This window comes from Pagrus pagrus, assembly GCF_965226575.1.
Source record: "Pagrus pagrus genome assembly, chromosome: 13".
Classification (NCBI taxonomy): domain Eukaryota; kingdom Metazoa; phylum Chordata; class Actinopteri; order Spariformes; family Sparidae; genus Pagrus; species Pagrus pagrus.
In genome coordinates, this window is record NC_140197.1 from 2,886,326 (window position 1) to 2,904,285 (window position 17,960).

Genomic DNA, 17,960 nt, shown 5'->3' on the forward strand with positions numbered 1-17,960 from the left:
GAGACAGAGACAGACAACTGCATAGAAATATGTGATGTTGCTGCAAGGAGTGGGAAAAGAGAGAAGGATATCACAGCGAAGAAAGAGACGGGGATAAAATGGTATGACAGCATCTCTGTGGACTGCAGGGATAGTAAAGAAATGGAAGGAGAGGGTGTGTTAGGGGGAAACAGGACCATAAAGAACAATCCTTATTAATCACATACAATCATCCAGTACAACATAATTAAACTGGTTCCTCGCATTTACTGCAACTCCTCCTGCAGTATCAGTGGGCCACCAACATACAGTGCCCAAGAGACCAACTCCAGATTCTAAGCCTGTGCCTTGGTCATGGGCACTGACCGGGGCTTTAACCTAATGTGCATGTTTTGGTGAAACCCACACAAGCATGGAGGGGGAATCATGCAAACTCCACACAGAGAGACCCTGCCCCTACTGGGATTAGAATCCCGAGCCTTCTTCCTGTGAGACAACAGTGCTGACCACTGCTCCACCACGGGCAGGAGCAAATTAAAGGAACAAAACAAGATGTAACAAACAGCTGCATATCCAGTAGATAGTGAGTCTCTTAAAAGGACAAGAAGTCTATCCTTTACTTAAGAACAGACTTCTGGACATTGAAGCAAAAAACATCCTGTAAGTTACTATGAAAACATTTATTGAAATAATCTCATGATGACATGATGAAGCATACAGAGTTTTACTGGAAGACTGGAGATGCTGGAAGGAGCCGGCCCATGAACATACCATCACTTACAATTTTTGTGTCCCTCAAGTAGAATATGACTGCACTCTGTTCGCAAACAGCGACAGACTTTGACTTTGTTGATACTCTAATTCAGTTGTCAATATTTCAGACTAAAGCGAGTGCAGGATTTCTTAAAAAGAAGAAAAACACAGTATTAATCATTCACCATAGTACATAGGTTTCTCACCCGAAAGAGAAATGATATGCTGTGATCCTTTACGATGCAAAGACTTGGAGTACACGACTCAACAAAATATACAACACGGGTCCATTCGTTTTTAGACATTCAAAAGGCAGAAACGTACTTATTATATTTTTAATTTGATCGCAATATAAAACATGTGTTCACAATTCTGAGAGTGAGCAGGTACACAGTTGTAACATGGAGGACAATAGAGCACAATATCGATTCTCTAAAGCTTTAACATATTCTACATAACGTCACTGTGTCTATCAGGGTTCTGACTATGGCTGTGATGCAGGAGAAACTCTTCACTGGTGAGTGAAAACACAGTGAACATAGACAGACCTCTGGTGTTTCATTAACGTTACTACACCCGCATTTTACAGGACTTGTGCGTACATGCACACATTAGTCATGACCAGACATAAAAAAGGTTTCCATTTTACAGCTCGACTCAACTCTTTGAATAACAACGCAACACAGTGTTTTAATAATGGAGAAATTAAACAAATGAATGAAAAGAATATTTTCCGATTTCAGCACTTGTTTGATGCAAACTCCATGAAGTTTAGATGTCAGACATTGATGATGACCTGTAGCTGGAGAAGAAGAAGTAGACGTTGAGAATAAAAGGGTGGAAGGAAGAGTGTAAGGAGGAGGAAAAGAAGTAGATAAGATGAGCATGCATCAGAAGAAGCAGGAGAATGCCAGGAGGAGGAAGGTAAGAAGAAGGAGAAACGGAAGGGGAGGAAGGAGTGGAGGACAGGAAGTGGAGGACAGGAAGGATGAGAGGAAAAAAGGAGGAAAGAAAGAAGGGAGAGAAAGAAAGAGAGGAAGGGGGTGAAAGGGTGATAAAGAGGAGAAAAGATGGAAAAGAAGAAAGAGGAATGGGATGGAGAAGAAGCAGAGAAAAGGAGAAGACAAGAAGAAGAAGAGGGATGGGAGGTGATGAAGAAAAAAGTTAAAGATCCTTAAAATCTTCACTCATCTATTCACTTTTGCTCATTCATAGAAAAATGGACTGTCTTCCATCCTCCACCCTACCTCTTGTTTAGTCGGCGGAGAGCAGCCTTGTAAATCTCCCTCAGCAGAGTCTCCTTGTTGTTCTTCACGTTGGCTTTCACCGTCTCCAACACAAACTCAATTTTCTCCCGGTTGAATGGAAGCTGGATGGTGGAGAACTCCTTCATCTTTGCTTTGATGTCCATCGCATCTGGACCAGAAAAAAGCCATGGTCGATCACAGACATATTTGACATGAGTGTTTGGTGTTGTGAGCTTGGCTTTAACAGACCTTTACAGTTGTTTCTGTTGAAGAGCGGCATGTAGACGATGGTGGGCTCCTTCTCTTTTCCCTCAAACACGTAGCAGTCCTTCGGCCAGTCTCTGTCCTCCAGGATTTCCTCGTCTATCTCTGGGAAAGGCTTCTTCACGGCAGCTGCGTAGTCTCTGGCAAGAGTCAGAGTCTGCAGAGGACAGTTTCAGATCATGAATGAAGGCTCCATATACCATATTAACAGGGCGGCCATTTTCCTCTGACATCACACTGTAGGGAAGCTACACAAAACAACATTGCTGTTGCAGCATACCAGCCACAGCTGTACTGGATCTTCAACACCTGTACCTCGTGCACTAAAACAACTTTGCTAGGTGTAGGAGGACATTGTGGTTTGGGTTATAAGAACTACAATACTCTGTAATTTCAGTTACAAACCAATCTACCTTACATAAGTAACCAATGTTGTATTCTGTACATTATGTTAATTGATTACGTTAGCAGGTTAAAACAACTCACCTCTGACTTCTGCTTTCACACAGGATATGAACAGTGGTGTCCTGAATGAAAGTCCTGTGCTTGTTTAACCCAACCATCCGTCCCCAATTCCTCTCAATATACACTGTTCATACTACTTCTCCTCACTGCCTCTTTTGCAGCTGTATAATTACCACAACCACTAACAGTACAAGAAATGCAAATATGTGTTGTAACAAACTGCTTTCAGAAGCAACCTATGGTCATTTTTGTGAGGAAACAGGGAATTTAGGGTCGGGCGATGTCTGACGAATTGGCATATGAAGACGTTTCACTGTAGACATTATCATATGCCAATTCGGCAGACATCACCCATGGACGATGACATCGTTGTTTATGAATCTGAGGCAGCGTGTCCACTCAGTGTTGTCCTAAAGCAGCAGTTATTATTATATTAGCTCACCATTGTACCCCACTGTTGCTCGGATATGAAACTCCAACTGTCTCACCCTGCAGAGGAAGCCATCTCTCATTACCACTGACATACATCCCTGTGCCAGGTTTAAAAGCATCCTTGTCTGTGCACCACATGTCTGTAACTTAGCTTTGTTCAGCCTCATATGCTTAAAACAACATTGGCCGACTATCCAAGGAAGCTAAGCTAAGAAAACTCTGTGTAAAACGGGCAGGACTGAGAGCAACATACTTCTTTCATTTCCTCTCCCACATATCACAAACGACAACTCTTGACCTACGGCAACTCTGAGGGGACACGCCACTTAACTGTGCTCTCTGGTGGGGAGCCTTTTAAATCATGATGTTACAATGGTCAGGGATTAGTAGTTGATGGCGGTCAGCCCAACCGTATTGGGAATCTGACAAACCATTTCACCTCATCCTGATTGATCAGCAACTGAAAAGACAATGGATAGTGACAATCCAGATGGACATTCATGGTACAGTATTTTATAACCTATCCTATCCAGCAACTATCCTACCCAGTCCCATCCTGTCATGTCCTATGCTACCCTGCCCTAACCTATCCTGTCCTATCTACCCTACCCTATTCCTCTTTTACCCTGTATTATCCTACCCTGACCTATCCTATCCTGTTCCATCCTACCCTGCTGTATCCTACCCTATCCTGTCCTATCCTCTCTTACCCTGTCCACTCTGGCCACTTTGTCAGACAAGCTTGTTCTGAGGAACAAAAATGATGAACCATCGAGCACTTCTGCTGATGGACAGCGGTGGCAGCACACTTCGTCCCCTCAGTCCCTTCCTTGATGTGATTTGTATGTCACATAACATTACTGACTCCAGAACATTTCTGAGGTCGGGTAAAGATGCGACAAAACAGTTGGCTAACGTTCTATTGCAAGCTTGATTACATCCGCTGCATTTTAATTCAAGGCTTACATAAACCAACATGTGTCCAACATTTCAAAGTAAATTTCACTTACACTGTTACACATCAAATGGTGAAGTTATCTAGGAAGTGGTTAAATGCTAATGTTAGCTGTTATCTTACATTAGCCAATGGATTATCAAATATGTTGTTTTACCTTGAAATAGTGCCTGATGTCCCTCCTGAGTTTTGCCCTGCCGTTCCACTGAGGACCCTCTACTCCTAATGCTCACTGCTTGTTTCTGGTTACTTTCATCTCTGATAGCAGTTAAAATGATGTAAAGTGTCTGTAACTCCAACCGTACTTTTACATCCAAACTGTACTCAGCTAAGTACTTCAGTACATGTATTTAGTGTGTACTTGCTGTGTTGTCACATTAACTGCAGTTCACTGTTAAACACTTCATGTTTGTCTGAACAGAAACTTTCTGTACTGTATTGTTTTTAATGTTAGCTGTAAGCTATTAGCTCCATTAGCTGTTAACCGGTGGCTAACAGCAAATGGAGCTAACTACCTCTACTCCTTCTGTTTTCAGTAGGGATTTTCAGTGCCCACCTTGTTTGGTCAGCGCAACATATTCACAAGGTTCTGCCAGCAAGTCTTCTGTGAGGAGATAGATGGACTGGTACCGCGTAACAATTGTCTAACGTTAGGTCTCGTGCTGAGTAGCCAGTCAGTGATTGTAACTAGCACTGACACAGCGCTGTGGAGAGGGATAACAGTGGTGACGACATGAGAAGAAGCACTGTGTCAAAGTCAGGGTAGACTGTTCGGTTTGTCATTTTCTGCCTAGCTGCCAGACTCTAGCTCAGAGCTCTAAGTATGTTCTGGTCCATTCTCCCCATTCAGAGATCCAATCATGCTGAAAAGTGGATACTGTGACTTTATCAACAGATATCATTGGTTAATCTTCTTGCTTTGTCATGGTTCACACAGCATTGGTCCAGCGAAGAAACTATTTGACATTGTTGTTTTGTCGTTATTGAAAAAAGTAGTGGCTGATTGGGCGGAATTTTCTATTAACACATGCTCCAAATTACGATTTACATTTGGCACACGTCTATTTTTATTTGAATGAAAGGCACGAGCCCTGGACACACTGTACCACATTAGAGCTTCCCACCCTGAGCGTGATGTCAGTAGAAAATGGCTGCCCTGTGAATATGGTCTTTTAATAACTTAATAATTAATATCTATCTACAACACACACCAGTTACCACAAATGTTCACTTTACAAATGCCTCACCTCGAAAGGCTTGCCTGCTCCATAGTCCAGAGTAATGAGGAGGTCTACATCTCTTTTCTCTCCCAGGAAGGGAGGGTAGGGTGTGTTGAGCATCACACCGGCGTCTATCAGCTGCAAGTGCTGCTTAGATCTGATACAAGATGGCACCACAGCACCTTTCCAGCAACATGAAAATCACAATGTAGCAACAGTTTGATCTCATTCTGTTGTTTTCCACCATTAGTCTGGAAAATCACAGGACTGGAAGTGTAATAAATGTATGGATAATTGCAGTGACAAGAATTTACCTGTGTATTGGTAGAGGAAGTTTTCAGTGGTTCCCCATTCCCATTTCCAAATCAGTGGGAAGACTTTTTGGAGCAGCCAAGAGGCTGAGAAAACAAGCAAGAACTCTAAGCTGCATTGTTGAGCTTTGTGATCACACATTGTAATAATATGTCAGAGGAAGAAATACAGAACTCATTCCCGGTTGCTGTGGTTCAACATGGTGAGCCACAACAACTTGTTAAGGTGATATATTTCATGGTTGTATTATGTCTTGTGGCACTGCCCCCTTGTGCCAGAAAAAACTATCAATGTCGCTTTAAATCTGACTTATTTACAGGTATTTACAGTTACAGGTCCTGCCTATCACTTGTATTTAGTTTTGTAGCTACTAGTTGTAAAGTGCAGTGGACCCCCATTTAGTAAAAGTGTTTTCTAGGCAATTATGTGGTACAGATAGAAACAGCATTTGCACTGGTCAAGAGGTTGCAGATAATTGGCCAATCCTAAGTCTGTGTGACACGTGGCCTGTGGAATCAGGGAGTTAGGCCGATTCCACAGCCTAGTCCACTTTTTACATTGGACAAAATGTGTCTTCGGTTTTGGGAACAAACTAAAAACACAACACCTTCCACAAGGTCAGGATATCGAGTGACGCTCTAACAGGTCCCCCTGCAACATCTTTATAATATCGTCTTAACCTTGTTTTTCTTGACTATGTAGATGAACCCAACACAGAGCACATATACTGTAAGTTTAACAGGAAAGGGGATGGTTGCACCAAAGAACATTATGACTCTGGCACTGACCGTTCTCTTGGATTGGTGATTCAATCAGACTCTGGATCCAAGTCTGTAAGGGTGCCATGCTCTGACGCCACAGCTCAAGGATCAGTTCTGGGCTGCTCTTATTAAACAATGCAGTGGGGATGAGGTTCAGATTTTCTGTACAATAAGAATTCATACAGATTCATTGTTGAGTGAACACTGTGATCGCCCAGGAAACCTTTTCTAGATAGGTAAAGTTATAGATTGAGACCATCATTACTATCAGTAATACCTTTGAGTGTTTTCTGCAGGTTGTCCAGCCCAGATAAGACAGTGGGGTCCTCTGTAGTCTTTCTGATCAGCTCTGATAGCTTCAGAACACTGTGGTACCCACTCATGAAATAGTCCAAGACGTCCCGGGAACTGTTGACCTGCTGTGGTTCTGAATCAGAAATAGAATTATACATGCCTGTATACACATAACATGAACTATCAATATGCTATTACTATACACTATAAACCTGGTACCTTCAGTCCAGAGAGACACCACATCCAGTAAGTTGTTGTTATCAGTAGGTGCTGTACCCACCAGACCTGAGAGCACACAGTCTGTCATTTCTACTGCAGCAGTTCAAAATGTTCAGCTACTTCATCGCCCGTTTGTTTTTTTACCTTTCAGCCAGTCAGGCATATAGTCTGTAAGACTTTTTTCATCTGCTACGGTGCTGCCCACTGTACCTGTATAACAAAGCACACACAGGTAAAACACAGTAAAAAATCTGCCAACGGTAACACTGTCTAGTTTCCATTCAAAAATATGTCACCAACTGAAGGCAAACTTGAGAAATGAGAGAATTTGAACCAAGGCGTGTTAAGTTAGAGCTCATGTCAACCTTTTTGACTTGTGACACCCTCAAAAAAAAGGTTTGCCATTCAAGAAATACACCCGTTTTCTTTCTTTCCAAAAGTTAGATGCCACTTTAAATCTGACTTATTTACAGGTAATTACAGTTACAGGTCCTGCCTATCACTTGTACTTAGTTTTGTAGCTACTAGTTGTAAAATGCAGTGGACCCCCGTTTAGTAGAAGTGTTTTCTGTGCAATTATGTGTTACAGATGTTAGAAACAGCAGTTGCACTGGTCAAGACATTGCAGACAATTGACCAATCCTAAGTCTCACCCTGCCTTTGTTACTGTTGCTAGGTTGGACAAGCTTGACAAAAAGAAACATGGTGACAGCTGTCTCGTTTAGCTGGGTGCCACCGTGTTTGCTGGATAGTTTCTAAGAGTCAGGAAATAAAGCTTCAAGACAGCAAGGACTACAGTACGTGTTTGAAGGATATATTCATCATGAGAAAATTAGGCTGAATCTACTGATGCAGCTAAAGCTAACCATTATAACATTTGAGTTTTGCTAGCAGTTAACTGAAGATGTCGCTTTGTACAGTGCAATGAATGGAATATGAATCTGTGTGATACGTGCCCCGTGGAATCAGGGAGTTAGGCCGATTCCACAGCCAATCCACTTTTTACATTGGACAAAATGTGTCTTCGGTTTTGGGAACAAATTAAAAACACAACACCTTCCACAAGGTCAGGATATCGAGTGACGCTCTAACAGGTCCCCCTGCAACATCTTTATAATATCGTCTTAACCTTGTTTTTCTTGACTATGTAGATGAACCCAACACAGAGCACATATACTGTAAGTTTAACAGGAAAGGGGATGGTTGCACCAAAGAACATTATGACTCTGGCACTGACCGTTCTCTTGGATTGGTGATTCAATCAGACTCTGGATCCAAGTCTGTAAGGGTGCCATGCTCTGACGCCACAGCTCAAGGATCAGTTCTGGGCTGCTCTTATTAAACAATGCAGTGGGGATGAGGTTCAGATTTTCTGTACAATAAGAATTCATACAGGTTCATTGTTGAGTGAACACTGTGATCGCCCAGGAAACCTTTTCTAGATAGGTAAAGTTATAGATTGAGACCATCATTACTATCAGTAATACCTATGAGTGTTTTCTGCAGGTTGTCCAGCCCAGATAAGACAGTGGGGTCCTCTGTAGTCTTTCTGATCAGCTCTGATAGCTTCAGAACACTGTGGTACCCACTCATGAAATAGTCCAAGACGTCCCGGGAACTGTTGACCTGCTGTGGTTCTGAAACAGAAATAGAATTATACATGCCTGTATACACATAACATGAACTATCAATATGCTATTACTATACACTATAAACCTGGTACCTTCAGTCCAGAGAGACACCACATCCAGTAAGATGTTCATATCAGTAGCTGCTGTACCCACCAGACCTGAGAGCACACAGTCTGTCATTTCTACTGCGGCAGTTCAAAATGTTCAGCTACTTCATCGCCCGTTTGTTTTTTTACCTTTCAGCCAGTCAGGCATATAGTATGTAAGACTTTTTTCATCTGCTACAAAACTGCCCATTAGACCTGTATAACAAAGCACACACATACAGGTAACACACTGTAAAAAATCTGCCAACGATAACACTGTCTAGTTTCCAGTCAAAAATATGTCACCAACTGAACGCAAACTTGAGAAATGAGAGAATTTGAACCAAGGCGTGTTAAGTTGGAGCTCATGTCAACCTTTTTGACTTGTGACACCCTCAAAAAAAAGGTCTGTTATTTAAGAAATACACCCGTTTTCTTTCTTTCCAAAAGTTAGATGAGAAGGTTGAAGAAAATGAAGCTACTGCCAAAAATCCGTTAGCTTAGCTTAGCACAGAGGAATATGCTAGGCAGGGCATGCCCACATTTAACAGAATCTACCAGCGTCACTGAAGCATTCTTCACAATGGTCAAAAATCAATGGATCCCACACTTCCCATAAAGCACCTCAACAGAATTTGATCTGTTTCGCTGGTCACATTTCATGTTTTTCAAACAGCACAATCCCAGTTTGTAAAGCAGGCTTTTAATTATAAATGTATGGTCTCAAGCCTCAAGCCAACAAAACTCAATTAGCTAAGCACAGAAGGAAACAGCATTGTGTCTGAGGGTTAAAAAAACAAGCCAGACTTCAACTTTGAAGACAAATTTGTCAGTCAACCGTTTTCACAAGAAAACAACAAGCACAAGATATTTTTAGAGAACAGCAGAGAAAGGATTATTGTGTGTCCTTGAGATAACTTAAAAAAGACACTATCATGGCCTTTCTGGGCTTCCACACAGTTGCTGTCGACAGATCTCCTTGTTTTTAAGATGCTGTGCTTCCGGCAGAAAAAAGAGGCTGAAGCACCTTGCAGCTTGGTTATGTCCATCTCCAGCCCTTTATCTTCAGGATATGCTTTATAGATTCTGCTGCCGAGATGTGAGGTGTTGATGAAGAGACCCAGATCTGTGAAGCCAATCTCATGAGGAGTCATCTCGAACCATTTAGCTGAGCCACAGACAGACAGACAGAAACAAAAAGACTTAAACATACCACGGTTATAAATCTGATGAGGGGTTAACAGTGGAAATCTGAAGTCAGTGCTCGTTTGCAGCTTCAGTCTGTGTTCCTTTAATGTGTGAAGCTGCATCTTTTTGTTGCAGTGTGAGAGGTTTTGAGTTGTATGTATATTTGTGTCATTGGTGTGTGTGTGTGTGTGTGTTGAGTACTTTCGTTAAGGCCATGTTGCAGACAGTTTTTGTTCACTGCGCTGTAGATGGGATAGGGATTGGAGGTGTTCACACCATCCTCGGACAGATGTCGAACATCCAACTGTAAAGAAAGCATCAGGTCAGTGAACTGTGAACAGAGAGATAATAATGTTCTCTCTGTGTCTCTTTGAGCGAAACACATCACTATGAAATAAAATAGGTCATGTTGATCAGGATATGTAACTGTGAGAACCAACATAACCTTTTGAAATGCAGCCACTCGAATTTAAGAAGATTAAACCTTATTATTTTAACTCTCAACCAGTACTGATATTTTCATTATTGTGGCACTGATCCTTAAGGAGACATCCCATGAGCATCACGTCATTTGAGGTGCACCAACGGACACCCCCATAACAGGGGGCAAATATCTAATGTCACCACTGGAAGGGACAATTACATGAGCTGTTCTCCTGAGGAGAACCTGTTGAGTACTACTGGAGGTCTGACCTCTAACAGCAGATTCACACACACAGACTGCGCCTGCATCATGTGCCACCACTGAGGGCTACAAGTGCTTTGATTGTGTGCTCGTAATATTATTACAATTACACAGTTATTTTACAGAGATATAAATTGGGGGACAAATCATATTTCTGCCAGCCCCCCGTCCTCCCTGGGAATTACGCCTGTGCCTCAGAATGCATTATTGTCAGAAGTAGTAGTACAGCAGCTGGGACGTGCCCGTCAAATGTGATAACATTTTCAACCTGCTATGGCGCATGTGCTGCTCCCTCAAAAATAAAACTGGCAAACACATAAATAAAGATTGCAATACAAAACTGGGCTTTATATTTTGGAAATGACCCCAGGGCCAAAAGTGGTCGGTCAGAAGTTTGTATAACTTGTGACATAAATGCTGCATCTTAGAGAAATGCTCAAATTTGATCAGTAAAGTGTTTTCTATTTTCACTACTCCATATGATCTTATTAGAAATGATACATTTAACATAATTATCATGTGTAAGATAGCAGATAACCACTGAGTTTGGCATTTTTATAAGCCACAGACAGACAGCTGGCAAAATGCTCAAACCTACTTCTGTGGTATTTCCTGCAACAAAAGGTGTCTCTACATTTGGCCATGCTGACACACACATGCTGACTCACAAGGTAAAAAAAAACCAAATTGTAATTTTGAACTAATGAACTACTGTACGTATAAAGCGAAAGGTGTTGTACATAGTGATGAACCAGCAGAGCTTCACTCACCTCTGCAGCTCCCCTCAGCTCTTTGAGATCATTGTTTGACTTTTCTGACCCACAATTTGACTTTTCATTCACTCTCATCAACCTGCTTTTTTAGCAGCAGCAAGCAACAGTGTGCACTGAAAAACTCATTGTACACTACCTTCTCAGCACAAAACAGCAGACGGAGAAGCTGGTGAACATGGTGTTGCATTTAGCAGCTAAAGAGCTGCATGTTTCCTCAAAGGTGATAATATGTCAGTGTTGTGTGTCATTAATATTGTAAATATTAAATCTTGGGTTTGAATTTATTCTCCAAAACTACATAGTGCCCCTTTAATGCAGCTTTTCAGAAGACTACACAGAGATGTGTCTACTCAGGAAGATAGTCCAAGCATTCCTTGGAACTGTTGTTTTAGTTGGATTGTGGTGGAAAGTATTTGATTTTCTGATATTATCACGTGGCTGCCAAGGGAGTTTTTGTAGTAAAACAGCCAAGCTTCTGATGCGAACAAGTGAGAAATATTTACCAAATACAAAGAACAAAGCTTTCCAGATTGTATATAATCATCTCTACCTTCAAACCTGCACTGTGTGCTGATATCCTGAGGGGGGCGTTAGATACAAGAAAGAGCCACCAAACATGTACAGCAAGACGATCAGGCCAGATAATATAAGAATATTGAATTAAGACCCCTCTCATGTCGAGCAAATCTTAGTTTCAACTGCTCCTTTCACCAGTGTCTTTATCTTTCAAAACCATATTGGTTGTTAATTTATCAATACGTCTTCTGCCAGTTGTGTTACAGTGGACAGTGAAGATCCTCACTAACCTCACAACCAAACAATAATATGACATGATCATATATTAAGATGTGAATTATGCTCACAACCCACCAATGTCCTCCATTGTCCTTCAGTTAGGTTTAGTAGTAGTTGTTAGGCTTCTGTAAATGTAGTCCACCCAGCTGGTTTCTATGTTTGTGGTGTACCTGTTTCACGATCGCAGCAGAGGTTAAGAGCCCCAAAACATCAGTGAGAGAGAAGTCCTCCTCCTTTGACCTGTTACGCAACCAGGCCAGAGCCTGGTCCATCTGCACCCCAGGACCTGACAGCCTGGACACTGCTCCGTCCAGGTTGCTGCTCCACTGTGGGTCACTGTACAGGGAGGACATGGACCTGAGGGGGGGGGGGGGGGGAGAGAGAGAGAGAGAGTGTGAGTGAGTGAGAGACAGTGAGAGAGAGAGAGAGAGAGAGAGAGAAAATACAATTAAAAAAACAACTGTCAGAACGAATAGTGTGAAGAATTGTGTGTGTGTGTGTGTGTGTGTGTGCGTGCATGTGTGTGTGTGTGTGTACCAGGCAGAGCCAGAAACTGCTCCCAGGTAGAGCACAGTGTCCAGCAGACCTTCCTTTTCCAACTGATAGAGGGAACCCACCAGACCCACGGCCGCCCTCTGACCTCCCCCTGACGCCAAGAGGCCGATGTGAGGAACAGAAGCCTGGAAGGAAAGAGACGGTTACAAAGGCGGGACAGATGAATGCAGAGATGGAAAGAAATACCAATATTTTCTGCCATCAGAGACAAGACAACATCTTCCAGAGATATTATTACTGTTCACCAAAGTCATGGATGTTGTTACCGTGTCCCTCTGGATCTCACTGTAGTTACAGAAGAGACCGACACCCCTTGCAAATTCTTGCCCAAAAGCATTAATCTAGTTTGAACAACTGATTTACAACTTATGTCTCAACATTAGGCGTGACCGGTTCAGTTCCACTGATAGCTGCGTTCTTCCTGGTGAACAACCTGCACCAATGTGACAGCCGAGGACACCGCTGTGACATCAGCATTTGACCACTTTCCTTGTGAGCATGTCAGCATGCTGATGTTAGCATTTAGTTTCTTAGCACAGCTGTGTTTCAGTACTGCCTCACGGCTGTAGACTCCAAAGTTGATTCAAAATGACTGTGGAATAATTATTGATGTTGATGACAGTTCACTTACTCTCCTTTAAAAACTGCCACAGTGATGACAGACTGAATATTCATTCTCAGATGTAGGAACATGTGCAAAGTGTTGATGTAAGAAACACCGTGAGAAAGACAGACAGAGAAAGCTACTGTAAGCTCCTGACAGATTTAGGAGTCACGTTTCTTCAGGATACCAATGTGGACTTGATTCCCAGCCTGTTGAGTGACTCCAGTGCAACTTCTTTCCTCTTCAGGACAAACTCCTTCTCTGCAGCAGACAGCGACTCAGACTGACGCACATAATGCTGCAATACACAGAGTGGTAATGCAAGGTGTCTATTAAAGGCACAACTAAGATGATAAATCCATTTCATACCATAACTATATATAAAAAGGTATGAAAACGTGGCAAAAGACACCACAGTAAACTGTTCTGCTGATCATTTTTACATCATGCACACAAACATTTCCACACAGCTTGATCCTCAGTTTCAAATACATTTTGATACAAAAACATCAATGAAGTTATTGCAGAAAATACTGCAAACACAACAATAAGTTGTTCACAAAGACAAATCTGTAGACTTGGAAACAAAAATCCATCCAACTCTAAATGATTCATTTCCAAACAGCATACACATCTCTTAAGAACTTTTTCGGCTGTGTCCACATGATAACAAGCACCTCCACTGGGGCAGCAGAACACTGCATTTACTGAAACATTCATTCCCTCACCTCGGCAGCGAAATCTTTCATAGGTGCAGGGGTTGGCATCCTCATTTCCCTCTGCTCTTGCATCTGAGGAGCGACGGCTGACTTGTCCTCCCTCTTGTCCACAGGTTGTCCCATAGGTCCTAACATCACAGTCCAGGCACAGAGCAGCCCAGCAGCCCAGCGGACACTTCCACACATAATGCTTGAAGGTGGACAGAGTGAGGCTCACAAAGTGATCTGAGCTTCCATCCTTTTTCATGTCTTGTTATCACAGATAGCCATGATTAATTAACAGTGACAGATACATCAGAAGATCTCACAGTAACAACACATCTGGATGGAGAACATCACACACTTCTAAATGTCCTTCCTATCACTGCTACACTGCGGTGAACAACAACATTGTGAAGGTGCAGAGGTGCCCAGAGTGCACTGAGCTCTGATTGTGAACACCAGTCTGAGGTCGTTTTGCCACTGAGCTGACAGAAGTGTGTCGGTTGTATTAATAATAATGAGTGTCATATTATTTACACAGTTTATCACGCTCCAGACGCACCAAACGTTCTTACCATCCAAATCTGCTCCAACCCAGGTGTGCTGAACGATCAATCCCACTTGATCTGCTTGTTTGTAATTAGCATAGGTGATGCCCGCTGAACACCATATAAGGGCAGGTGTTGTGCCGTGTGCAAATAGCCGACACTTGCACAGCGATTGGAGAGATGCCGCCATGAAAGGGCAGTAAGGCGAAGGAGAACGGCAGCAGCAGTGAACTTGAGGAATTATTAAATCAAATAAAACAACGTTAACATGTCAGCGTCAGCACTGGGGACGTCACAAACACAGTGTCAAGACATCCAGCTGGCCTCCAGCACTCCAGCTGTGCGCTCCACCACGGAGCTGCGTGAGAGCGCTCTAATGTAATAATGTAAGACGGGCTTTACACTTAATGGAACATATGAGCGAAACTAAAGATAAATCCATTGTTCACAGCCTCAACACCGAAAAGACATTTGATTCTGTTGGCTGGGAATATTTATATTTAACACTGCAAAGATTTGGCTTTAACAGCTCAGTAATTCTACTTTAAGGAACTTATTTCCCTACAGCCAGAATAAGAATAACGTTTCTTCACATTTCCCAAAAAATTCATCCTGACATGTTTGCAGCTTTGGAAACTTTGTGATCTTGAATTGAATCTAAAATCAGTTGTTGTGAGTTTTTATTTGTTTGGCTTCAACATGAGTTTGTATAGATGGAGCTGCAGAGTTTAAGAGGTTTATTGAAGTAGCAGCACGTCATTAATATGAATGAGAGCTCTGTGTCACCTCTTGTATTTGAGAGGTTTTGACCTGCCTCCTGTTGGGTTCAGGTGTTTCCACTTTCTCATTTTCTTTTTAAACAAATGATTAATCGCTGAATAATTTCGAGCAGGACCACTGTCTTCTAAACTTGCATCATTTACACAAATCATCACACACCTCACTCAGAATAACAGCACTTCCACCAACACCCACTGTCTGCTGTAGTCTGGACTCCAGCTTCTCCTCCGTCATGGCAGAGTGACATCACAGAGTCAAGTCCTCACTGTTTTCTCTCCCTTTCAGCTCGACTGGAAAGAACTGGTTTCTTTATTGACAGGATGCCAGATTAGCTTTCAACTGATGCCACACTGATAACCTCTCGGTTAGCGAGGAGAAGCTAATGCAGGGATGTTTGATGTTTTACTGAGATATGTGAGCACTTTAAAAAGTGAAAGTGAAGTTGATATTTCCAGTTCAGCCTCATACTGACGCTCTAAACAGAGGGTTCATGAAGTTAAGGCTACATTAACACAAATCCTGTGTTTGACTTTAAAGTAAAGTTCATCAGAGTTTTATGTGTGACCCTGCTGGTTTTCACATCACATGATCAACACAGACACATGAAGTCAACCTGTGGAGCTTTTTCTCACACAAATCATTGTTGAAGCTGACGTCATCACCACCGTTCATGTTCTGTTGCTCCTGCTGGAGCTGCTTTCTGCCAGCAGATGTCGCCATTTCCACAGTTTGAACCCAGACTGGTTTGTGTGAATGGATCCAGTTTCTGTGTGCAGTCAGAACTGAACTGGTGACGTCAATACTTTCTTTCTGACTGACATCTCAAGTGTAATTATGATAGGCCTGCAGATTGTTTTGGTGAGCTTGTGCTGGGTTTAGTGTTTGTTTGACATATTTTTATTATATTTTGATGTATTTTATGTTCATGTCTGTTTATGTTGAGTGCTTCTTCAGGCTTTTCCCCTTCAGAACAACTACAAAGTTAAAGTCCCAGTTGAAGGTCAGTATGGAGCCGTGATCACTACATGCAGTTACATGAGAATTTAAAAGTGTTGCCACTGGTTTTATGAACTATCGAGTCGTTGTTAATGTTATAAAGAGTCCAGTTCAGACCTGCTCTATATGAAAAGAGCCCTGAGATAACTTCTGTTATCATTTGTCTCTGTAGAAATAAAAGTGACTGGACTATTGTCTGGGTTTGTTCTGACTCTAAAACTTGAGCAGGCCAAGTCTCACTTTGCTAAATCCACATCAAAAATCAATTTGTGTCAAGTAAAAGCAGCTGGACTGTCATTCTGAGCTCAATCCAACAGAGTAAAAGTGTGGAGCAACAGCTGACACTAAACTGTGTTTAGAGAAAACTAAAGATTTAAAGAAATGTTTCTCATGAATCTTGTTCAGACACTCAGCAGGAATTAGTCTCATGGACATTTGTGGTAATTTAAAATAACATTTCTCTCCTGATTGTTTCTTAAATACAACACATGTTGATGTTTTCTCTGGTTCTTCAGTCTTCATTCTGTCTCCACAACAATATCCATGTTTACTTGCTGCCAGTCGTCTTCTTCACAGTGTTTCCTGACACATCGCTGCATCTGTTGGTGTGTTACCACCAGAAAGTGTCAGTCAGCACACATGTATTTACTTCCTCATGCTGCCCACCTGTAGAAACATGGCCCCGTTGCACTAGAGTGGTCACAAACAACACAGGGTGCCTTTAAAGATTAATGAACTTTCAGGAGATCTTCAGATCAACGTGAACATGCATTTATAGTTTCAACATGAATCATTTGAGTGATTTCATATCAGAGACTTAGACCATGTCAACATTTTTCTGGGTGTAAAAGGAGAAAATCAGTCAGGATCTATGACAATAGTCTACTAGTTGTTTCTGTACTTGGTGCACACGGCCACAGAATAAAATATCTGTGATGTTGTAAATATTGTAGGACTATTATGTTTGATAACGTGACACAAATCATCTAAAATCAACATTTAAACTGATGAACTCTGAATGTGAAAACTGATGATTTGAGTTGATAATGATGGAAACTTGTTGCTGTAACTGTTGATCGTAAAAGGAAGAAAGTGGGGATTTCACTGATCTGGTTTAGTATTTTTATACTTTTGCAACACAATGCTTCACTCTTCAACAGTCTCCTCATATGATGGAAATGTTGCACAGAACACAAAACATCCACAACTATTCCTCAACATATTCAGGTGGTAATGTCTTTTATTAATGCTTTAAACTCTGTCTCTCTGTCAAAACTCTACAGGGACCCGTAGCCTGCTTGTTTTTATTTTTTATTTTTATATATATTTATTCAATAAGGCAAATGTAGACATAAAAAGACACTTTCAACCATCATATCACAAACCCAGTTTCTGTTTGAGTAAGAGAGACAGAGAAAAGGTTCAGAGTGTATGAAATGAAGTACAACTCGTTCAGAGACGAGTAAAAAGGACACAGATGAATGAAACAAATAAGTAAAAAATGAAAAAAAGAATCATCATCATAATGAATAAATAAAATAAAGAATAAAGGAAGCAGGGCTCGTCTCAAATTATTTTGTACAGAGTGAATAAAGAGAATACTTTGACAGCTCTTTATCTTCATGATGGACAGAGATTTACTTTGCACTGTTAACTCATTCTTCATGTTTATCAGACAGGGTTTAGTTTTGAAGTATCTGCATTTATGTATCAATCA

General features: G+C 41.6%; 1 protein-coding gene across 1 annotated transcript; it reads right to left on the bottom strand.

Annotated features, from left to right (window-relative positions):
* Nucleotides 1–1,022: 1,022 nt before the first annotated feature.
* LOC311267603 (cytosolic phospholipase A2 gamma-like) lies at nt 1,023–14,568 on the bottom strand. The gene is made up of 20 exons (XM_084370757.1): nt 14,495–14,568; nt 13,947–14,127; nt 13,406–13,516; nt 12,597–12,739; nt 12,230–12,416; nt 10,008–10,110; nt 9,646–9,786; nt 8,769–8,834; nt 8,625–8,690; nt 8,389–8,538; nt 8,139–8,273; nt 7,046–7,111; nt 6,902–6,967; nt 6,666–6,815; nt 6,416–6,550; nt 5,630–5,713; nt 5,343–5,497; nt 2,229–2,400; nt 1,980–2,148; nt 1,023–1,534 (listed from the first exon to the last, which is right to left on the bottom strand). Exons 2-20 carry the CDS (start codon nt 14,121–14,123, stop codon nt 1,504–1,506), a joined length of 2,307 nt encoding a protein of 768 aa, XP_084226883.1. The 5' UTR covers nt 14,124–14,127; nt 14,495–14,568; the 3' UTR covers nt 1,023–1,503.
* Nucleotides 14,569–17,960: the final 3,392 nt, after the last annotated feature.